Below are 25181 nucleotides of genomic sequence, written 5' to 3' on the forward strand. Positions count from 1 at the left end.
GTGCCGTCACACACGCTTGACACCATCTGAACCAAATACGTTTATCTTTGTCTCATCAGACCACAGGACATGGTTCCAACAATCCATGTCCTTAGTCTGCTAGTCAGCAAACTATTTGAGGGCTTTCTTGTGCATCATCTTTAGAAGAGGCTTCCTTCTGGGATGTCAGCCATGCAGACCAATTTGATGCAGTGTGCGGCGTATGGTCTGAGCACTGACAGGCTGACCCCCCATCCCTTCAACCTCTGCAGCAACTCATACATCTATTTCCCAAAGACAACTTCTGGATATGACGCAGAGCTTGTGCACTTTTTTGGTCGACCATGGAGAGGCCTGTTCTGAGTGGAACCTGTCCTGTTAAACAGATGTATGGTCTTGGCCACCGTGCTGCAGCTCAGTTTCAGGGTCTTGGCAATCTTCTTATAGCCTAGGCCATCTTTATGTAGAGCAACAACTTTTTTTTTCAGATCCTCAGAGAGTTCTTTGCCATGAGGTGTCATGTTGAACTTCCAGTGACTAGTATGAGAGAGTGAGAGCGATAACACCAAATTTAACACACCTGCTCCCCATTCACACCTGAGACCTTGTAACATTAATGAGTCACATGACTCTAGGGAGGGAAAATGGCTCATTGGGCCCAATTTGGACATTTTCACTTAGGGTGTACTCACTTTTGTTGCCAGCAGTTTAGATATTAATGACTGTGTGTTGAGTTATTTTGAGGGGACAGTACATGTACACTGTTATTCAAGCTGTACACTCACTACTTTACATTGTAGCAAAGTGTAATTTCTTTAGTGTTGTCACAAAAGAAGATATAATACAATATTTACAAAGATGTGAGGGATGTACTCACTTTTGTGAGATACTGTGTGTGTGAGTATATATAAATATATATATATATATATATATATATATATATATATATATATATATATATATATATATATATATATATATATATAAATATACGGCCACACCCACACACACAAACACACGTGTGTGTGTTTGAGCTTTGGGGTGCACACTCTAATGCAATAGGCTGTGCAAACCAATGGGCTTAACTTTATGCAAAACAGTAGTGACTGGAGAATGTGGAGTGGTATTGTGGTAACTAAAAATGCTCAGCCCTGTGAATTTAAAGTTTACTCATTTAACTTAGACCTAAGGAGAACTGAACAACAGGTTTTCATTCTGTATGATCAGTTAAATGACATACAGTATATGCACCAATTTTCCATAATCACAGCTGTGATTCTTTCTAAATATCATTAATGCTAGAATTTTGGCAGTATTAATTAGTAATAGTACACATGCGCTGATACCTGGTATTCTTAAATTCTAACCGATAGTGATCTCTAAGGGCCACAATTTGGAAAAAGTGAGCTTGTGCATAATTGATGCCAAAAACAAATTCATTTTTTAGCATTTAACAATCATTTAGAATGTCTTAGTTTTCAGCTTGTAATGCAATTTAAATGATCACACTTACCCTGGCACAGTCGTACAATTCCTGTGATGATTATGATAACCAGGGCTAAGACTTTGCCAAATGTGGACAACACTTGAAGCCAGGCTCCCCATTTCACTCTTGCACAATTCACTGCTGTTAACAATACTATAATGCAGTCATCAAGTTAGTGTTGTCCTTTTATATTAGAAATATATATTTTAAAACATGTAAAACATGAATTTGAATAATTTCATAGTAACACAATACTCAATAAAAATTGCTACTAAGACAGGATAATGGGTCATTGCCCGCAATACAGTTTTAATACCTATATCCTATTGCAGCTTTTGTACTAAAAAGGGGAAAATAATATGCACAAAATTAAAAGGCATGTTCACAAATGCTAGAAATATGGAAGAACTCGAACTACTGATACATGAGGAGGATTTCAACTTTGTGGGAATATCGGAAACCTAGTTTGACAGCTAACATAACTAGCGACTGTCCAGGGTTACTCCCCGTCTCTGAGAGACAAGGTAGGTAGAGGAGGGAGTGGGGTGCGCTTCTATGTCAAGAGTGCTTTGAGAGTGAATATGAAGAAAGACATTGCTTTTGGGGCAAGGGAGCAGTCTAAATACTTATAGTTGAAGCTTCAAAGGGAAAAAAACAAATGGTTAATTGTGAGTATATGCTAGAGACCGCCTAATCTGAAGGATGGAGTGAAGACCAATCTCCTCACACAGTTAGAACTGGCGATGAGGCAGGGCAATTTTATTATCATGGGGGAATTCAGTTAGCCTGATATCGACTGGGCAGACGGAACTCGCTCATTTAAGGCATGTTATTTCTTGAATGATTTACAGGACAATTTCATGTGTTAATTGGTGAATGCTCCAACTAGAAAAAATGCTCTGCCAGACCTACTAATTACAAGCAACACAGAGCTGATGCAGATGTGGAAGCAAGGGATTATTTAAGAAACAGCGATCGCAGAGTAATTATGTTCACCATAAATTATAACAAAAGGAGACAGGAGGGTAGAAAAAGAACACTACATTTCAAAAGAGCCAACTTTACTAAGCTGCATTCCATACTTAACAACATTAAATGGGATCACATTCTACAAACAAAGAACACTGAGGATAAATGGGAGTGTTTTAAGGAAATAATAAGTCATGGCATTAGTCAGTGCATTCTAATAGGCAAAAAATAAAAAAGAGCAGATGTTAAACCTGGGTGGCTAAATATTAGTGTAAAAAAGCATGTTAACAAGAAAAAACTGTCCTTTAAAAAATATAAGGTTGAAAGGTCACTGTCAGCATTCCAACACTACAAAGAATGCAATAAGAGCACAAACAGGGCAGCTAAAATAGACACAGACAGAGAGAGAGATAGAAATAGAAGGACACATAGTAGAGGAGAGTAAAAAAATCCCCCAAATTTTTTTTAAATATATTAATAGAAAAAAAGGCGAGATCAGAGCATTTTGACTCCATAAAGGCTGATCAGGGGAAGTTGGTCACAAGTAACAGGGAGAAGGCAACTGTATTAAATACATTATTCTCTTTAGTTTTTGGAAAAAAACTAAGGAAGAAAAAAGGAGGGGTATAACAAACATGACAGTATTGTTGGTAACATTACATGGAATTTACCCTTGTGGCTAACAGAGGCAAGTGTTCAAAAAAGACCTGAAAAACGTAATGTAAATAAATAACCAGGACCAGATAGCTTACACCTGACAGTCCTCAAATAATTTAGCCAGGTTATAACCAGACTGTTATTCATCATTTTTATAGACAGTTTGCTAAGTGAAATGGTACCAACTGATTTGCGAGAAGCAAACGGGGTACCAATATTCAAAAATGATATTGAGGATGGTAAAAATAGTTCAATCTCAGTGTTTAATCAGTGATAACCTCACAACAGCTATAGCAACTTTACAAGAAGAACTTTATGAAGGGGTGAGCAACTACATGGCAAATGAGTTGTAATATTGAAAAATTTAAAGTAATGCACTTTAAGGCTAAAAGAATTAATGCTAGTTACTCACTAGGGGGAGAACCTCTGGGGGAATCGAGGATGGAAAAGGATCTGGGGGTCCTCGTTCATCATATGCTCAGCAATAGCATGCAACACCAAACTGCAACAAACATGGCTATCAGACTATTAGAATGCATTAAAAATGGTATGAGAGTGATAAGACTATAATTCTACCACTTTACAAAACTTGAGTATGCTGTCCTGTTCTGGTCACCGGTCCTCAGGAATGATGTACTGGAGAACAGAAGAGTCCAGAGATGGGCAACAAAGTTAATTAGAGGGCTGGAGGACCTCAGTTATAAGGAGTGGCTGCAAACACTAAACGTATTCTCCCTGGAGAAGAGCCACTTAAGAGGAGACATTATCACAATATAATATTTAAATGGTGACTCCAGTAAAACTATTCATTTTATATCTCTGAAGAAGACACGCAGCAAGTCAATGAAAATGGATGAGAAGCATTTTAACCTTTAACTGCATAAGGGATTCTTTACTGGTAGAGCGGTAAGGATATGGAACTCCCTTCCACAGTTGGCTGTGTCAGTGGGGAGTGTAGATAAATTCCAAAAACGTGTAGATGTGTTTCTTAGCGAACGCAATATATAGGGATATGGGAAATGGTAGTGACATAAACACTTACACAAACACACACACAGGTTGAACTGGGTGGCCTGGTGTCTTTATTCAACCTTACCTACTATGCAACTATGTGATAAAATGAAAATAAAAAATAAAATGCTGTGAGTGTGCATTGCAGAAAAAAAGCACATAAATAATAACTGAATTGAAGGAAAAGTTCTAACTAAGATGGCAAAGCTTCTTTACTAAGGAGGCATTATCATCTATTGAAGAACACCTGGATTTGCACACAGATCAGCACTATTAGTCATACTTTGAGGGTTAAAAGCCACCTAAAGGTGATTGAGCATTGGCAAAAAGACAGGAAGTCCACACTTATAACCCCTCTAATATAGGAAGTACCTCAGTTTTGTAGCAAGCAGTACATCACAGCATGGATTTTACAGATAAGTAAAAAATCCAGTTTTCTTTATCATACATCATGGAACACAGAGCAGCTCTATATTTCCTTACCCACACTGATGTCCTAAAGCAGTACCCATGAGGGGAGAAAGACATGGCAACCACGACTGGCCAAAAAGAACCTATACAGCAGCCTCAAGACACTGTGAGCAAAAGCATCATTTTCCACGGCTCTAAAATCCAACTGGTAAAATCTTGCAAAATTGTAAACTGAAGACCATGTTGCGGCCTTGCTGACCTGAGCCACTGAAGCCTGATGATGAAAGAATGAGCCAATCACCAGAAAAGGTGGAGCCTTTCCTTTCCAACCATAGACTTGAGAGATAGGTTAACAAAACCAACATGAAATAGTAGATGTCAGGGAACTTCCCACAAGAGAGCTGGATCTTCCGCCCACACTAATGCAGCGACGCCCAGTGGCCTATTTAAACCAGCCTGCTCCAGCCATTAGTTGCTGGATGATCTTCAGCTTCCTGTTTCCTGTGTTCCTGAGTTCCTGTTCCTGTTTACTTGGATTACCTGTTACCGACCCGGCTTGTCTCACCTGTCTCGTCTCTCCTCCTGGCTCCGACCATCGGCTTGTTTACCCACTCTGCTTCAGTCTGCTGTTCCCGTGTATGACCCCCGGCTTGCTCCTACGGACTCCTCTTCTGCTTGATGAACTGTGTTTGACCCCTTGGCTTGATCTTGACCTCGCTCTTGTCGCACGCCTGGCTACCTTCTCCAGTCACCTTCAAGGCATCCTGCATTTCAGCACGCACTACGTGTCTACAACCACCGCAGTCACCTATTCACCGGAGCTTGCCGCAGCTGGCGACCCCTGTTCCTTTGGGCACAGCATTCCCTGTCTCCACCTCCAGGGGTGCCTTGCACTTAGCCACAAGGGAAGCCCTCTCAGCACCTCGGCCTCTGATCAGGTACGTGATAGTATCATCCAGCCAGAATATGTCAGAGGCCGACAGAGGTGCTTCCCAGCTGGAGGCTCTGTGCCAGCAAGTCGCAGCCCTCGCTAAGGACTTCCGGATTCCTATTCAGACTAAAGAACTTAAACTCAAGGTCCAGTTGGCCGACGGTACCACTCCTCGATCCGGGCCTGTTACTCACGAGACGGTACCTATTCTTACCATTACTGACTCTGGCCATCAAGAGTTCCTGAAGTTTGATATTTTATGTTCCCCCATGTTCCCCATAATTCTGGGGATACCATGGTTGCAGGCACACAACCCGCAGATAGACTGGATCCGAAGGGAGATCTCCTTTGGGTCCCCCTACTGCCTTCAGCACTGTCTGATACCCAAACCTGTGTCTCCTTCCAGTTGCCTGACCGTCCAGCCAGTCTCCGACTCCAGCCAGGACGTTCCTCCAGTTTACCATGATTTCCTGGACGTCTTTGACAAAAAGAAGGCCGATATACTACCACCTCATCGCCCCTACGACTGCCCTATCGAGCTATTACCTGGTGCAGAAGTTCCCTTTGGAAGGATTTTTCCACTTTCAGAGACTGAGCTTGAGGTGTTGCGCCAGTACATTGATGAAAACCTTAAAAAGGGATTCATCCGCCCCTCATCTTCTCCAGCTGGCGCCGGAATTTTCTTCGTAGAAAAGAAAGATCATACCCTCAGACCCTGTGTGGATTACAGAGAGCTCAATAAAATCACAATTAAAAACCGGTACCCTCTTCCGCTTGTTCCTGAGCTCTTTCAGAGGTTCCGTACCGCCCGGGTCTTTACTAAATTGGACTTGCGCGGTGCCTACAACCTAGTACGCATTCGCGAGGGCGATGAATGGAAAACAGCCTTTCGAACACGTTTTGGGCATTTTGAGTACCTGGTTATGCCTTTTGGTCTATGTAATGCTCCAGCTACCTTTCAGCACTTCGTGAATAATATCTTTAGAGAATACCTGGATAACTTCATGATTGTGTACCTGGACGACATTCTTGTCTTCTCCCCTACCCTGGAACTACATAGAATCCATGTCAAGAAAGTGCTGTCCACACTAAGGGTACACGGACTCTATGCAAAAGCAGAGAAGTGTTCCTTTGAAAAGACTTCTATACAATTTTTGGGTCTGATCATTTCCATTGATGGGGTAGCCATGGACCCCCAGAAGGTATCTGCCATCCTGGAGTGGCCAGCTCCCACGGACAAAAAGGGCATTCAGAGGTTCGTAGGGTTTGCGAATTTCTATCGGAGGTTCATCAAGGACTTTTCTGGCATTATCGCCCCGATTACCCAGCAAACCCGCCAACACTGCCGCTTCCAGTGGTCCCAAGAGGCTCAAGAGGCTTTTGATAAATTAAAGGCGTTATTCACTTCTGCCCCTGTCCTGCAGCATCCCGACCCCGCCCTGCCCTACGTACTGGAGGTTGATGCATCTGAAGTCGCCACAGGGGCCGTCCTATCTCAACGTCTGGGCCCTAAAGCACTATTGCATCCAGTGGCTTTCTTCTCCCGAAAGCTCTCTCAGCCGGAAAGGAACTATGATGTTGGGGATCGGGAACTGCTGGCCATCAAAGTCGCTCTGGAGGAGTGGAGATATCTCCTGGAGGGTGCAGCGCACCCAATTATGATATTCACCGACCATAAGAACTTGGAGTATCTCAGATCTGCCAAGCGCTTGAGACCACGACAGGCCAGGTGGGCCTTGTTTTTCTCAAGGTTTAATTTTCACCTCACCTATCGCCCAGGATCCAAGAATGGTAAAGCGGATGCTCTGTCACGAATGTTCCCTGAGACCCCAAATACTGCCACCCCCAGCACCATTCTGTCTCCCCAGAACTTTCTTCTTATCCAGCCTGATCTAAGGGCCACCCTGGAACAGGTTTCCTCCCGGTGCCCTGAGTCCGAAATCCCCACACTTAGAAGGCAGGAAGGTCTTTTGTGGCACAGGGATAAGATTTTTGTACCCGAGGGAGCCAGAGTCCAGGTTCTTAAAACGTTCCACGACCACCAGCTGGCAGGCCATTTTGGAGTCCGCAAGACATTAGAACTGATCCAACGTTCCTATTGGTGGCCCAACCTTAGACAGGACTGCAAAGACTATGTAAGTTCTTGTACGACCTGTACCCGAAGTAAAGGAAGTCTCACGCAGACTTGGGGCTTGCTAAGACCTCTGCCTGTTCCGGACCAGCCTTGGAGGATGTTGTCTATGGACTTTATTGTAGAACTGCCCCCTTCTGAAGGTTTTTCCACTATCCTGGTAGTAGTAGACCGCTTATCAAAGATGGCACACTTCCTGCCTATGGTGGGCACTCCCTCAGCCATGGACACAGCACATATCTTCATCAAGGAGATTGTAAGGCTACATGGCGTACCAAACAGTATTGTCTCGGACAGGGGGGTACAATTCACCTCTCGATTCTGGAGGGCCCTCTGCAAGGCTTTGGATATCAAGATTTGCCTATCTTCTGCCTATCACCCCCAGAGCAATGGCCAAACGGAGAGAACAAATCAAACGTTGGAACAATACCTTCGTTGTTTTTCTTCCTTCTCACAGGATAATTGGGTGGCCTTACTGCCCTGCGCAGAGTTTGCTTACAATAACTCTATTCATGCTACCACCAACCAATCCCCATTCTGGGCCAATTACGGCTTTCACCCCTCTTTTTTACCCAACTCTGTACCAGAAGCAACGGTACCCGCGGTTCAGGATAGATTAACCTTTATCCAAGAGAACTACCTAACCCTCCAGGCAACCATGCGTAAAGCGCAGGAAGATTATAAGAGGTCATATGACAAGAAGAGAAAGGAGAATCCAGCCTTGAAAGTGGGGGATGAAGTGTGGCTCTCCACGGCAAACCTCAAACTACCCTGCCCATCACGGAAGTTGGGTCCAAGGTACATTGGCCCTTTCAAAATCAAGAAGGAAATCAACCCTGTAGCCTTCGAACTTTCCTTACCGGATTCCTACAGGATCCATCCTGTTTTTCATATCTCCTTGCTCAAGTCTGCCTCTTCTGGCCCTTTCTCAGGAAGGGGTGATCCACCTCCACCTCCCATCTCGGTGGGTGAGGAATTTGAGTATGAGGTAGAGGCCATCCTAGACTGCCGAAAGAGGGGAAGACAGGTCCAATACCTGATTAAGTGGAAAGGGTATTCACCTGAGGAAAGTTCATGGGAGCCTGCAAATAACGTTCATGCCCCCAAACTTCTTAGAGAATTTTTTAACAAGCATCCTGAGAAGCAGGCCCAATTGGGCATCCGGAGGCTGCCCTTTGGGGGGGGGCACTGTCAGGGAACTTCCCACAAGAGAGCTGGATCTTCCGCCCACACTAATGCAGCGACGCCCAGTGGCCTATTTAAACCAGCCTGCTCCAGCCATTAGTTGCTGGATGATCTTCAGCTTCCTGTTTCCTGTGTTCCTGAGTTCCTGTTCCTGTTTACTTGGATTACCTGTTACCGACCCGGCTTGTCTCACCTGTCTCGTCTCTCCTCCTGGCTCCGACCATCGGCTTGTTTACCCACTCTGCTTCAGTCTGCTGTTCCCGTGTATGACCCCCGGCTTGCTCCTACGGACTCCTCTTCTGCTTGATGAACTGTGTTTGACCCCTTGGCTTGATCTTGACCTCGCTCTTGTCGCACGCCTGGCTACCTTCTCCAGTCACCTTCAAGGCATCCTGCATTTCAGCACGCACTACGTGTCTACAACCACCGCAGTCACCTATTCACCGGAGCTTGCCGCAGCTGGCGACCCCTGTTCCTTTGGGCACAGCATTCCCTGTCTCCACCTCCAGGGGTGCCTTGCACTTAGCCACAAGGGAAGCCCTCTCAGCACCTCGGCCTCTGATCAGGTACGTGATAGTAGATTTGGTAGCCACATGATCCCTCTTAGGCCCTTGAGAAAGGATGAATAGAGAGTCAGATTGCCAGTTAATTTCAGATACGTTCTTGACAGCTTGAACCACATTTAAAGTGTGGAGGGCCTTGTTACCTAGCAACTGAGGTCAGGAAAAAAAGAAGGCAAAACAATGTCCTGGTTGAGATGAAAGGCCTAAACCACCTTCGGCAAAAACAATGGTTGAGGTTGAAGATCCACCTTATCATGGCAATGTACAAAAAAGGCTACCTGCAAGAAAAAGCTGTTCAGTGACCCGTTGCACCATCTGGAATGGATCATCAGCATCCGACTCCGCTGGCTCTGGCTGTGGCCGCTCTCTCTCTCTGCTGGGAGCCCACACACACAGCACTGGTTGCTAGAGCCACTTAGCGTCTAGCAACCAGTGTCGCCACATCTTCCTCCTCCACGCTGACGTGCCGCCGCCGCCCCGTCTACTCCAATTTGGCTCCGCCTCCACTCCACCCACTTCTTTCAGCGCGGTTAGCACTGCAGGCTGCCTGCAGGTGCATGTAGCACGTGAGGAGTAGCAGCATGGGGTAAACAAGAGGATTCTGGAGGGGCCCAAATAAATGTTCTTCACTCTTCAGCCTTCAGGTATGAGTCACTGACTGTCTGACCTTAAATGTTTTTATTAGAAAGGTGTGAAATAAGATAGATATTCAACAAAAACTCCTATACCATGTGTGTTACACACACTTCCCAGGTGTCAGGAACAAATCCTCGTGAAGAGCGAACACATTAATAGCGCTGCTGATGATTTGTTCCTGACACCTGGGAAGTGTAACACACATGGTATAGGAATCCTGCTAAATGTTTTACAAAGCGGCATAGTTTTTAAATATCTAGGGCCCCTTGACCCTTAAGAAGTGACTGTACTTAACCACTTCTGGACAGAGACCAGGCCATTTTTTGCAATTCGGCACCGTGTTACTTTACCTGACAATTGCGCGGTCTACTATATAACATTACCTTTTTCATCCTTTTTGGCCAATTTGTATTCTGCTACATATTTGTGGTAAAATGTGTAATTTTTATTCATTTTTGTTTAACCACTTAAGCCCCGGAGGATTTGGCTGCTCAAAGACCAGGGCCTATTTTGCGATTCGGCACTGCGTGACTTTAACAGACAATTGCACGGTTGTGCGACGCTGTACCCAAATGAAATTGACGTCCTTTTTTCCCACAAACAGGGCTTTTTTTTGATGGTATTTGATCACCTGTGCAATTTTTATTTTTGCGTTATAAACAAAAAAATAGCGTCAATTTAAAAAAAAGGACAATATTTTTCACATTTTTATATATGAAATTCCCCCCAAAAAATGTAAAAATCAAAATTTTTTAACATTTTAGGCCAATTTGTTTTCTGCTACATATTTTTGGTGAAAAAAATCGCAATAAGCGTATTTTGATTGGTTTGCGCAAAAGTTATTGCGTTTACTAACTAAGGGAAAGATTTATGTCATTTTTATTGTTTTTTTTTTTAACTAGTAATGGCGGCGATCTGCGATTTTTTTGTGGGACTGCGACATTGGGGCGGACAGATCGGACCCCTGACTAACATTTTTGACACTTTTGGGGGGTACCAGTGACATTACTACAGTAATCAGTGCTATATATATGCACTGTTACTGTAAAAATTACACTGGCAGGGAAGGGGTTAACTTTATTAGTGATCAAGGAGTTAAGTGTGTCCCTAGGGGCGTGATTCTAACTGTCAAGGGGCGTGGCTTGTGATGTAACCACAGAGACATACGATCCTACATAGCAGGATCGTATAGTCTCAGCAGTTACACCAGGGAGAATGACAGGCAGCTTTGTTTACATTAGCCATCTACCTTTCTCCCTCTCCAGCGGGAGATCGCAAGTGACCGGCGGACATCAGAGCCGTCGGTCACATGCGCGGGGATGGCCGTGAACGAGCGGGGCGGGAGTGTGCCTCCGGCGGCGCGCGCTCGCCCCCTACAGGCTCCTGGGCGAGCGATGTAGTACTACGTTGCTTTGCCCAGGAGGGGCTGACTGCCGCAGTAAATATACTGTGGGCGGTTGGCAAGCGGTTAAGCAATGGCGGAGATCTGTGATTTTGAGCGGGACTGCGACATTGCAGCGGACAGATCGGACCCCCAACTGACATTTTTGACACTATGGGGGGGACCAGTGACATTACTACAGTAATCAGTGCTTAAAATATGCACCGTTGCTGTAATAATGACACTGGCAGGGAAGGGGTTAACCTAGGGATGATCAAAGGGTTAGGTGTGAGCCTAGGGGAGTGTTTTCTAACTGTATGGGGGAGGGACTTGTGAAATGTGATTAAAGTAATGCAGTTCCGAATCTCAAAAAATGGCCTGGTCATTAAGGGGGCAAATCCTTCCAATTCAGAAGTGGTTAAGGGTCAAATTTCAAACTTTTTTATTTCAAATATGTACTTATTAGATTTTGAAAAATAACATTACAGGCAGTTACATAGAAAAAAGAATATACATCTCAAATCAGGGCCGATCCTGGGCAGGTGCACGGGGTGCACCACGCTCAGGCACTGTGAGCTGAGGCAGAGGAGGGGCACCGAAGCTCAAGAGTCCTCCCCTCCCTCCTCCTCCGCTGTGACACAGAGCTTGATTCTGAAATGTCGCGCGGCTGCTGTAACAAAGTCCCGCCCCCTAGACCGGCTCCTGGGATAGACGGCACACTGATCCAATGCCAGGAAATCAAATTAGCATGACGTGTATCATGGGAGCCAGTCTAGGAGGTAGGACTTTGTTACAGTGGCGGCCTGGGAAATTCAAAAGCTCTGTGACACAGCGGGAGATCACACCTGTGATGTAGGCACTGGTAAGCTGCATGTGGTGGGCACTGGTAGGCTCTGGTAAGCTGCATTTGGTGGGCTTTGGTAGGCTGCATTTGGTGGGCACTGGTAGGCTGCATTTGTTGAGCACTGGTATGCTGCATTTGGTGGGCACTGGTAGGCTGCATTTGTTGGGCACTGGTAGGCTGCATTTGGTGGGCACTGGTAGGCTGCATTTGGTGGGCTCTGGTAGGCTGTATTTGGTGGGCTCTGGTAGGCGGTATTTGGTGGGCTCTGGTAGGCTGCATTTGGTGGGCTCTGGTAGGCTGCATTTGGTGGGCTCTGGTAGGCTGCATTTGGTGGGCTCTGGAAGGCTGCATTTGGTGGGCTCTGAAGGCTGCATTTGGTGGGCTCTGGTAGGCTGAATTTGTTGGGCACTGGTAGGCTGCATTTGTTGGGCACTGGTAGGCTGCATTTGGTGGGCTCTGGTAGGCTGCATTTGTTGGGCACTGGTAGGCTGCATTTGGTGAGCATATCATATGAGAATAATATAGGTAGCTTCAATGGTGAGACAATTTATTTCCAATTCTTTTCTGCTTGATGTGATACTTAATGTATGTACAAACGAAATACACAGCGATAAAAAAGGCAAGTGTGAATATTGGAATTAAAGCCGGACACTGTGATATATAAATCATGAATATATATATATATATATTTTATATAAATCATTAATATTACAATATCTATTTTATATAAATCATTTATTTGTGTCTATCGTTCAATCATCTATGTTTGTATGTATTGACCGCAGAGGCTTACCTAGGGTCTCCAGCGCCCTTGGCGAGGAACTGTATCGGCGCCCCCCCCCCAAGTAGAGAGAGTTTGACAGAGAGAGAGGGGGGGTTACAGAGAGAGGGGGTGACAGAGAGAAGGGAGGTCAGAGAGAGAGGGGGGGAGAGAGGGAAAGAGAGAGAGAGGGCAGGTGACAGGGAGAGAGAGAGGGCAGGTGACAGCGAGAGAGAGAGGGCAGGTGACAGGGAGAGAGAGAGAGGGGTGACATGAAGAGGGGGGGCCCGGGAAAGAGAGGGGGTGACAGGGAGAGGGGGGTGACAGGGAGTGAGGGGGGGTGGCAGGGAGAGAGAGGACGGGGGTGGCAGGGAGAGAGAGGGGGTGACAGGGAGAGAGAGGGGGTGACAGGGAGTGAGAGGGGGTGACAGGGAGTGAGAGGGGGTGACAGGGAGTGAGAGGGGGTGACAGGGAGTGAGAGAGGGTGACAGGGAGTGAGGGAGGGGGTGACAGGGAGTGAGAGGAGGTGACAGGGAGTGAGAGGAGGTGACAGGGAATGAGGGGGGTTGACATGGAGTAGTGGGGGGTGACAGGGAGTGAGGGGGGGTGTGAAAGGGAGTGGGGGGTTGACAGGGAGTGAGGGGGGGTTGACAGGGAGTGAGGGGGGTTGACAGGGAGTAGTGGGGGGTGACATGGAGTGAGGGGGGATTGACATGGAGTGAGGGGGGGTGACAGAGTAGTGGGGGGGGACAGGGAGTGAGGGGGGTGACAGGGAGTGAGGGGAGGGTGACAGGGAGTGGGGGGGTGACAGGGACTGGGAAGTGACAGGGAGTGAGGGGGGTTGACAGGGAGTGAGGGGGGGGTGACAGGGATTGACAGGGAGTGGGGGGGGGTGACAGGGAGTAGTGGGGGTGACAGGGAGTGAGGGGGGTGACAGGGAGTAGTGGGGGTGACAGGGAGTGAGGGGGGATGACAGGGAGTGAGGGGGGGGGTGACAGGGAGTGAGGGGGGTTGACAGGGAGTGAGGGGGGGTTGACAGGGAGTAGTGGGGGGGTTGACAGGTAGTGAGGGGGGGTTGACAGGTAGTGAGGGGGGGTTGACAGGGAGTAGGGGGGTGACAGGGAGTGAGGGGGTGACAGGGAGTGAGGGGGGTGACAGAGAGTAGTGGGGGGGTTGACAGGGAGTGAGGGGGGTTGACAGGGAGTGGGGGGTGATAGGGAGTAGTGGGGGGTGACAGGGAGTGAGGGGGGGCTGACAGGGAGTGAGGGGGGCTGACAGGGAGTGAGGGGGGTGACAGGGAGTAGTGGGGGTGACAGGGAGTGAGGGGGGGGTGACAGGGAGTGAGGGGGGGTTGACAGGGATAAGGGGGGTGACAGGGAATGAGGGGGGTGACAGGGAGTAGTGGGGGGGTTGACAGGGAGTGAGGGGGGGTGGCAGGGAGTGAGGGGGGGTGGCAGGGAGTGAGGGGGGTTGACAGGGAGTGAGGGGGGTTGACAGGTAGTAGTGGGGGGGTGACAGGGAGTGAGGGGGGGTTGACAGGGCCCGATACACCGCCCCCGGTCCTTGTACCATCATGGATGGTGCACTGCTCGGCAATGAAGTCTCCGTGATCCTACCTCCATCACCGCATCCCGGCCCGGATCCCCGCAGACACACACTCTCTCCCCCTGAGTGTGATCCTGTCACTGGGCGCGCTCCCCCTCCCCATCAAAGCTGCAGCATCTCGCGGAAAGCCGGGAACACGCTCCGACGCTCATCTCAGCAGCCGCGAGCAGCCAGGTGGGTGGGGACACCTTCCAGCGAGAACAAACCCAGAGCATGGGTGGAAGGCAAAGTGAAGAAAAGGAAGGGAGGGAGGGGGGACGCCGGGCGCCGGCCGCCCGCCGGGGGCACAGGCTGAGTAGCAGTAATTCACTGCTACATTGCCAATGTTTTTGCGCCCCCCCTCGGCCTGCGCCCCTGGCGGGCGCCGTTCTGGCCAACCCCACGGTACGCCCCTGATTGACCGATCAATGTATTATGTATCTGTCTTATGAATGTGTGTTTCTGTCAATCCCTCTGTGTTGCAATATATATATATATTTATATATTTTTTTTTTTGTAGGCCAGAGGGTTTCCTGTGTGATCGTTCAGAATTTTGGTCCTCTACTTGTTGTTCTCTCTTTAATTTTTTCTCACTGCATCAATTGGAGTATGTGTCTTAAAGAAGACACTGATAGATGTAATGTAATGTTACTTAAGTGTTAGGCGTCAGTGCCTCGGCACACTGTTCAATGTGTTCAGTTCTCTAAGGTGGTGTCTTACTTTTCCCCCCTTTATATAGGAATCTCTACCTTGACCCACACAGCTTCAACTTTAGAGAAAGTCTATGAAGAATTCTTCAAAGATCAAAAAGGGACGAAGGGATAATAACCTCCTGCATACTATTCTTTAAAAACTTCAAAGACTCTCCAAAAGCAAGTAGATTTTATTTTATTTTGTTTGACATTAGAGAAAAAAAAATATTACACCATGCTTGAAAGTCGGAACTGGTTACTAAAATTTTTGAATCCCACCACTGCCCAAAAGGAGACAAAAGTCCCCCCACCTGAACAAGTTGCGAACACCCCTTCAATAGTAGGGAACCCTAAGGCCCATACACACTATAAGATTTTCTGAAGACTTTTTCCTTTAGATTTACCAAAACCATATAATATGAGGTCAAACCTAAACACTTTGAATTTGTATGCAATCTGGCAGGCCCTTGCACTACATAGAAAAGGTAAATCTGAAGGAAATCTAACCACAAGTTGGATAGTGTGTATCCAGCTTTAGAGTCCAATTTAGCTGGGAGCAGTGATTTTAGTAATGTTTAAAGTGAAACAAAGAAAAAGTGTGTAAGATTACAACTCCTGGACGCTTCGTTCTGTTTGTAAACAAAACAACCGGGGATTCCCTTATCTTAGATGAATATAGATGTTAATAGGAGATAGCCCACAAAGCCCCTCCCCCCCCTAAAAAAAAACCAGCATGGGCTTTACCCTTCTTTATACAATGCCCACCTGGACTGGTATGTCTTTTATTGGGGAACCTCATGCAAAAAGCAGGAGAAAAAAAATAGTGAGGTCCCCCTGAAAAATCCATATTAGACCCTCATGTAATCTGGCAGGCCAAAAAAGGATGAAGGCCAACCATATGAATAAGGCTCCTTTCACACGAACGATCCAATCAGTTCCGTCTGTCAGTTTTTTAGGTGGATGTGATCGGATTCTCCATGCATCCCTATGGGGCAGCGGATGTCAGCGGTGACATGTCTGCTGACACCCGCTGCCATCCTCATCCGATCCTGTCCATGAAATCCGGACTGATGGAAACCCTATTTTCCATCCGTCCAGGGGATTGGATCCGATTCCCCATAGAGAGCAGCGGGGGCTCTGACACCTCCCTCTCTGCACACAGAGCGGAGACGGAGCTGTCATCCGCCTGCTCAGCGGGGATCGGTGGATCGATCCCCGCTGAGCAGAGAACGGTCCGCACAGGACAGTGGACCATGTGTTAGATGTACACAGAACCTCTACTGATTCACAAAAAAAAAAAAAAAATTAATTAAAGTGAAGTTTTTGACTAGACCTTTAATAAAAAAGAAAACCCTACCCCCTCAAAAAAGTCCCACGATGTACATCCGTAGTCAATAATTTTTTCCAGTGATGCAGGTCCACATTAACCAGGATGCCCACCACCTGCTGACCCACCCAAAAAAAACCCAAAAAACCCACCAACACACATCTGCATCCAATGACTGCTTGCCCGCTACTGACAGCTCTGCTGGATGACAGCTGATATATACATGGGGCTGGGCCCATTGACCATTGACCACAGTTGGTGGTGTCAGCTGGAAGTGTAGATAAATTCAAAAAGTGGCAGTGATATAAACACACACACACACACACACACATACTGAATGAACCAGTGTCTTTATTAATTATTACCAACTATGTAGCTAACCCTCTTTATAAAAAAGGGTGAGCTTAAAACAACCATATTTTTAGTGTGTGTTAGACTGTTGGGGAGAGCTGACAAATCGGTGCTGGTATGAGATACTGTTTATTTTATTTATTTTTAATTTTTGGCATTGGCACATGTCCCCCGTGACAGTGCCCAGCTTTCCATGCCTTTTGTTTGAAAAAATCTGGATTATTATCCCTACATATAGCCAGAAATGAACAACAAGATTCTTCCCACAGGCTCTAATAATCTTCACTGCAATTTATGCAATCTACATCCAAGAGTTGTGAAATTATTCACAAACCAAACCCAGGCAGATTCTCCCATCCAGACTAGTAATAGTTTGTAGGCACAATGAAGTTTCCTATTGATTTTGAAGCAGAGATTGGCACTAGTTGGACATCATTCTACCAAAAGGCAGGCATGCCAAAGAAAGGTGGGCACTCTTAATGTGGCAGAAATGTTGAAGCCAGACCCAAACCTTAACGCAAAAGTAAACCCATAGATTTAACCTTTTCACATTGGATGTGCTCTCAAACAAACTGTCAAACCATCCACTGGCTGGTGTCATAACTGATCCTATGTGCAACATTATGGCAGTTGAAGATTAAACAGTGGCCAAGATGGCAGCTTCCTTGGCTGAAAAGGATAGGAGGGTTTACTTACACTTTAAACCTGTACATGGGTCCTCTACAATCACAATACTTTGAGCATTATGAAGGGATGGAATGCTAATCCAAATGATAGAAAGGATAATTGATTTGTATATTTTGAATAGTTGCAGGCTCATAAAGAGATGGTTAAAAATAAGATGATAAAAGCAGCAGTTTTGATTTGTAGTATTCCCTGTACTATTGACTTGAGTTAGTAACAAACCATGCATGGTACTCAGCATAGATTAGTGCCATTTTTCATTGAAATCAAATATAATGCAGCTCTATGATTAGTAATAGAACACTGAGAGACTCACCCACACATACCGCAGAAAGCAGGAACACCGCAGACTGTGGAGGAGTACATGTTGGGAAGAATGGTTGAATGAGGTACTGGGAAAATGTCACAGCCAGAATAGCTTCACTGGCAGGAGAGACTATTAGCATGTAGCTCCATAGATATAAAAAGGCCACAAATCCTCCAAATGATTCCTTTAAATATATGTAACTTCCGCCTGACTTAGTAATTGTTGTTCCTAGTTCAGCATAGCAGAGAGATCCGATTACTGAAAATATTCCTCCCAGCACCCAGATAATGAGTGACAATCCATAAGAACCGGTGTACATAAGAACTCCCTTTGTTGAAACGAATATTCCTGCTCCAATGGTATTCCCAATAACCATACTCACTGCATGGAGAAGTGACATCTCCCTTTTCAGCTGCACTATATCTGTGGAAAAATCTTCTGAGCTGCCTTTCATTTTTAAATTGTGCGTTATTGTAACAATAGACAGCTATACCACAGCTGGACTGCTGTATGTTCTTCCGATGCAGTGAAAGCCTAAAATAAAATTAAATAAATAAATAAATATTTAATAACGGTTTTATTTTTAAAAACATCAGTATCCTACAGGAACAAGCAATTAGGGACAGATTTCAATATTTTATTTTATTTTTTATTCCCTAGGCCAGCTACTTGGTGCTGCCCCCACCCGCAAGGAAAGCTTATTTAATTATTACCGACAACTACCTCCCGTGCATACAAGTACTAGGGCCAAATTAGACAGGAGTCGGTTCAAGCAGGTCTTTCTAGTGTGGGAAAAACCTGAAGCAAGAACAGGGAAAACATGCAAGCTCCATGCAGGTTATGTCATAGTTGAGATTCAAACTGATGACCCTAGTCCTGCAAGACAGAAGTGTTAACCACTAAACCATTGTGCTACCCATATGCTACCTGCTCCCCTCACCCTTACTCAAATATACCTATTACCTAATATTAAAACTTTTTTTAATAACAAACATGTTATACTTACCTGCTCTGTGCAGTATTTTTGCACAGAGCAGCCTGGATCCCCCTCTTCTCAGGTCCCCCTCCCTCCTGCCGGGTGCCCCTACAGCTTGCTCTGGGGGCACCCAAGCAGGCACACTCCAAAACCGTGGGCTCAGCCCCACCCCCTCTGTCTCCTGAATAGCTCACTTGGCTGTGAGTGCCACTGGCTCCCAGTATTGCCAAAAGCCAATCAGGAGTGTGAGTCCCCAGAGAGGCAAGGCTCTTGTGGACCTCGCTAGATCGAGAGGGGCTCAGGTAAGCATTAGGGGGGGCGGCCGAACACAGAAGGTTTTTTTACCTTCATGCATAAAATGCATGAAGGTAAAAAAACCTTGTGACTTTACAAACACTTTAATTAATTTAATTAATTAATTAAACAGTATTGAAAAATAGCATTTACCAAATATTGGAAGAAGTAAACACAAACTGAATTGTCCCTGCAGAGACACAGTCGATACATAACGGACACATCAAAAAAATTACTATATGTAGGCAGTCCCAGAGTTAGAAACATCTGACTTACATACAACTCATACTTACAAACAGGAAGAGAGAGGAAATCTACTCGTAGGGAAAATTCACTCCCGAAAGAGTTATCATGGGGAAAATGTGTCTCCACTAAAGGTTGATCACCAGTCCTTGTTTCCACACCAACCCAAAATTTTCAAAATCCAATTGTCACAAGGACAGCAAGTGAGATGAAATCTTCTGAACAGGGGCACAGACAGCAAAATAAATGTTACAGGTTGTTAACCCTTTTCTATGCCATCCAAAAACCATAAAAGTTATTTTCTTTTGGTGGAGCTACACTTAAAAAACTTGCAGACCCATCTTGTTTGTAACCCGGGAATTGCCTGTATACAGAATACAAAAGGGAAGAGAACTCGCTGCTCTAGGTGATTCCAGAAGCCTGATGACACACCGGTGCACGCCTTGGCTCGCCTCCATGGATAATTAATCATAGAAGAAATGGCTGCACTCCAGGTGTGATCAAAATTCAGGTTTATTGGCTGAACATCCCAATGTGACAAATGTGGCAAGGTAGACGCGTTTCCCATACTAGTATGTGTGCTTAATCATTACCAATGATTAAGACACAGGATCAGTTTTGTACTGACAACTAAAAACATGTCTGCAAAGACAACATTAACCGTACTGGCACAACCAGACACAAAGACAATATCACTATTGTACTGACAGAACCAGAAACACATCTGCAGAGACACAATCTGTACTGAACTAACACAATCAGAAACATGGCCAAAGAGGCAATGAGTACTGATGAAACCTGACATATGGTGTCCATGGGACCTCCATTAAATCCCAATTTAAGTCTCGGTTGAAGTTGCTGAAAGACAGCATTGAGCAAATAATAAGGGTTGTAAGTCTGTCCCTCACCTGAATCCAGGAACTGACAACTGCTGTTCTCTCTGTGAGAGCGGTGGTCTCCTTGTAGAAGTTCACAATGCCCCCCTTCTGGACACACGTATGGCACTGAAGAGCTGCAGAGAGTGTGATTGGAACAATGTAGCTGCTACACACTAAGCAGCAGTAAGCACTGCATGCTTAATGTCTTTAGGAACCAAGTCAAATATCGCACTAATGGAGTTGGAGAGATATAAGAATCTGCCAGGGGGTTTACCTCTACAGCACTTGCCAAAAACTGAAATATGAGTTTTTGATGAGTTAAACCTCTAACACCATATTTTCGACATTTCTCCTAAGTTACCTCTAGAGAACCTTAAACATTAGTCATCAGTTCCAGCTAAAGGTTTGGAATCCCCAGATAGCATTCATCTTGACATTTTTAAATAAGGCTTTAATAATAATAATAAGGCTATAGGAGGCTGACCAATATTTATACATAAATATATATACTTACTGTGCCTGAAGAAGGCTAATCTATAGTGATAACCAGCTGACCTTCCTGTCTGATGAATCCACAGTGAATATTTAGAGTAAAGTTATCTGTGAACTGATAGAATTGAATCAAAGCCCAATGTATGCATAGTGTGTGACCGGCCTCCACAAGCTAACCTCAACCCTTTGAAGCGAACCTTTGTCCTGTCCATGTGCTATTTGTTGCAAAATACATAACGAATATAATACTAGTACACGTTCCCCATGTATGCTCTAAAGTGTATGTGGAGGGTTGTACTAGAGATAGTCTTGGTTTAAATATTACTTTACACTAGAAATTTTTATCTGTTAGGTTAAAGCATGAACTTTCAGATTACCTTTGACTTATTTGGGCAATTTCCAAAAAAATGAAGAGCTAAAATCTGTGATTTTCATTTGATATATCGCCCCTGCAATACCTTTTTTTTTTTCATGTGGCTTATCCCATTTAGAGAAATTCTATTCTCATTTTATATAGAACTGTTATTTATTTCCCAGCATAAGGCTCAAGGTGTCAGTTTGGCAACATACATGGTGTGTCAGGTAGCATAAAATGGTTGGCTTCATCCCTTGTGGGCTGTTAATCCTCATTCAGCCACATATAGAGTACAATAACAGCCATTAACCTGTTTGAGTATCATTCTGTCTCCTTTACAAAGTGAAAGTACTGCCAGTTTGACTTTTTTAACCCCATTTTGAAACATTCCTCTGAATTAGATCCAACATTTATCAACAGCTTTACCTTTTGTGTGGCATCCAAGTAACTGGTATACAGGCAGACCACGAGTTACAAACATCCAGCTTCAAACAACTCCTACTTATGGACGGAGACAACAGAAAGTAAGAGGAAATCTACCTCTAGGAAGGGAAATTCATTCCTGTAAGAGTCACCATGGGAAAAAGGTGTCTCCACTGAAGCTTTATCACCAATGCTTGTTTTCACAACAACCCAAAATTTTCAAAATCCAATTGTCACAACAGTGACAGAAAGTGAGGTGAAAACTTCTAAACAGGGGCATAGACAGCAAAACAAATGTAACAGGGGTTTTAATCCTTCTCTATGTTATCCAAAATTCTATCTTGTTTGAAACCCGGGGATTGCTTGTAGATGAGCTCTTAATGGTCATGTCTGGTGGGCTATGCCTCTCTTTCCCAAAGACAGTGCAGTGATGGTAGTACTTTTCAAAAAGGTGCACTGCTGTTCATGAAGGAGATGAGCTCCCCAACCTGTCTTGATTGCAACATTGTTAGAATTAAATGTTTCTGATCTTTGAAAAATATTAGGTGGGGGAGGCTGAAATTATCCACATTTGAGGATATTTATGGTAGGGATCGACCGATTATTGTCAAAGCCGATATATCGAGGGCCGATATGCACTTTACCCGATATATCGGAATCGGACACCAAGGCCACCATATTACCGATATTTCGGAAAGTGCTTGTACCGGAGTGATGCCTGCAGCTAGAGGCAACACCCTGGTACTGGCGTCCGTAGCTGACGGTCAGCTTTCTTGTAATGACAACCGATGCAGCTGAGAAGCCGCTCGGCTGTCATTACAAGGAACAGGAGGGGATGCCTCCCCCTTCCGCTGCCTTCAGTGGCTCGCCCAGGTCTCGGGCAACCAGCCTGCATGGCCGCCGAAGACCCGATCAAAGCCGCATTCGGCTCTGATTGGGTCTCCATGCAAAAAACCGGAAGTGTGTCATGACATCACTTTCGGGTACTGGCGCCAGATTAAAAAAAATGACAGCATTCAAAACAGCAAAATTTGGCGCTTTGAATGCTTTTAAGTGCAGAGGAGGGGTTTGGGTTTTTTTAGACCCCCAGATCCCTCCACAAGAGTACCTGTCAAGTAAAAAATACAAAAAAAAAATGTATTTTTAAATGTATATACGATACCGATATGCGATGACCAAAATATCGATATCGGTATCGGCAATGAAAAAACTATATCGGTCGATCCCTAATTTATGGTTTGATGTCAGAGTCATTTTGCGTTCTGGAGTCAACATGCCTCAGTCCTAAATATGCAAGAATTTTATAATAATTGCTGCACTTAAGGAATAAAAAAAATATATATAATATAGTGCAAAGAGATAGCAGCTAGCATAATTGTCAATCAACAACAAAATATACAATGTACAACGATGGTGCAGCGCTAAATAAATAAATGCAGTCCATAAGCAATGAAAATATAAGGATTGTTCTGTATTTCAGTGAGACAGCCTTTACCAACACCCGATCACACAGCTGCTTACCAGAAAATACAGACCCCCACTACAGAGAGGCTGTAGACTGTCAGAGTTCTGACAGAACTCTGACAGTCTATGGGCAGCCTAAGAGACGGAATGGTTCAACCACAAAGTGCAAGCATGATTTGTCTGTATAAATATATCCATTGATCACGGGGCTGGTTGCCCGTGGTCCATAAGAGGATTTGTGATTTAGCTGAATACTGATTACTTCCTTATGAGTCTGCCTCTGGATCTCCACCGAGGGATTGGGCATCTGTGGCTGAATACTATTAACATCATGTTTATGTAGATCTCTGTAGTGGGGGTCTGCATTTTCTGGTAAGCAGCTGTGTGATTGGGTGTTGGTGAAGGCTGTCTCACTGAACAATCCTCATATTTTTCACACAGAGTGTTTATTGCTTATGGACTGTATTTATTTATTTAGCGCTGCACCATCTTTGTATACTAAATATGCAAGAGCTGTAGCTGAAGAGGTCCCAAATGCACCAAAGCCCATTGCACGCATCCAGACTAGATGTCATAAACCCCAGTAGTCTCATGGCTATCCTAAATGACTGACAAGGATGGTCTATTAATTAAAGACCAGGGGCATAATTTTTTTGATTGTATCTGCTAAAATAATTTGGGTCATCATGGTAAAATTAGTTACAACTGTGGTGGCAACAATGAGATATGACTTTAAAATGTTATCAGAAACCAATGGCTCTGAAGAAAGACAAGTTATTTACAGTTTGACGCATATGACGCATTTGCCTTTCTCTGTTAAAGTACTCTGTTGCCACATAAAAAAAAACGTGCTGACCTTTAATTAAAGAATTGAGATACTGTATCTGAGACACATGAGGTGGTGGAACTTTTACTTTGGTTTGAGGGCAAGAAAATACAGTAAATCTTAACTAACAAAGAATCTTGACAATGTAAAAAAAGGGCAACACTTCTGACCCATCAAAACCATGAATGTTATTGTTGAAAATTTGCACCTAAACTCATAATGAACTGCAAAATCCTTGGGTCCCTGGGAGCCAATGACCTGAAAGAGTGGACAAGTCAACTCACTACAATATTCTGGGCACTTAGCAACCTTATTGTCAGTATGTTTTGGAGCTGCTTACGGAAAGCTGACAAATCTTGGTAGGGAGAGATACTTTACTATACAGTGTTATATTGTAGATTGTAGTGTAGCACCCTCCTGCTAGAAGAGAGTAGAGATTTGTCTTTCTGCTTACCAGAGCGATTGCTAGATAAATTGAGTTTTCTCTCTGCTTACCAGAGAGCAGGATCCATTGGTAGGGTCTGCTCATGGTACTCAGGTGCAGCTCAGCTTGTCTGAAATGTTTCACACTGTATTGGACAGTGGGAGGAAACCTGACAAGTGAGAGCACAGGCATTGTTACAGACCTGGTGATTGGCAGAGGAAAGTGCCTTGGTGCATGCTGAGTGACTGTATACATGCCAAGGGCACATGTGCTTGTGGTCTTCGGCTTGAGAGTGGGGTCCCAGCTTTTCTCTGTAGAAGCTGCTATGTGGCCTCAGGAGGTCAACCTGAGGGCTTTAAAGTTAGATAGGAGCTGAACCCAGATGTCCTGCAGAGCTGATTGGAAGGGAGACACTGGAAAGGATCTGATTCTGCCTACAGTGAGTACAGATCTGTGTCACGGGCCTGTCATGTGAGGGCCACCCCTTCAGCGGAAGAGTCAATGGATGGGTGTCAGTCAAGGGGATGCTAAAGTAGAGAGTGTCCTGAAGATAAAGTAGTTGCATCAAGTCTGCTGCTAAAGAGAGCAAGAGGACTTAATTTATCCATACAAGTGGCAGTTTGGTTAAAGCAGTGTGTCTGCTTCCACAAGTAATCTGGGGAGGCCAAGTGAGAATTGTCCTTATCTACTGTGAATAGTTCAGTTGGAGTATCCCACTATTCCCTTCTCCCATCCAAGTTCCACAATACATATTAAAAAACAAACAAACAAACACCCTGAACTGTTTATTGAGTAACGAGCAATTGGGAGTAAGGAGGGATATGGGAAAAATCCCTCAGCAACTGTCTTCAGGTAATCAGAGGGAGGCCTAAGAAGTCAACACACAGCAAGCCCTATGGGGACAGTGCTGCATTTGG

The 25181-nt window shown here is 44.9% G+C and overlaps 1 protein-coding gene across 1 annotated transcript in view; it reads right to left on the minus strand.

The window, feature by feature from the left end:
• LOC309556248 (Y+L amino acid transporter 2-like) overlaps nt 1–18414 on the minus strand; it is a 52513-nt gene extending 34099 nt beyond the window's left edge. The window contains exons 1-2 of the mRNA XM_082258662.1: nt 17899–18414; nt 1493–1618 (exon numbers count right to left, since the gene is read on the minus strand). Coding sequence (XP_082114788.1) covers nt 1493–1618; nt 17899–18343 — 571 coding nt within the window. The 5' untranslated portion in view covers nt 18344–18414. The remainder of the gene's footprint in view (nt 1–1492; nt 1619–17898) is intronic.
• Nucleotides 18415–25181: the final 6767 nt, after the last annotated feature.

The sequence above is a fragment of the Pelophylax lessonae genome (genome assembly GCF_965119305.1).
Source record: "Pelophylax lessonae genome assembly, chromosome: 5".
Taxonomy (NCBI): Eukaryota; Metazoa; Chordata; class Amphibia; order Anura; family Ranidae; genus Pelophylax; species Pelophylax lessonae.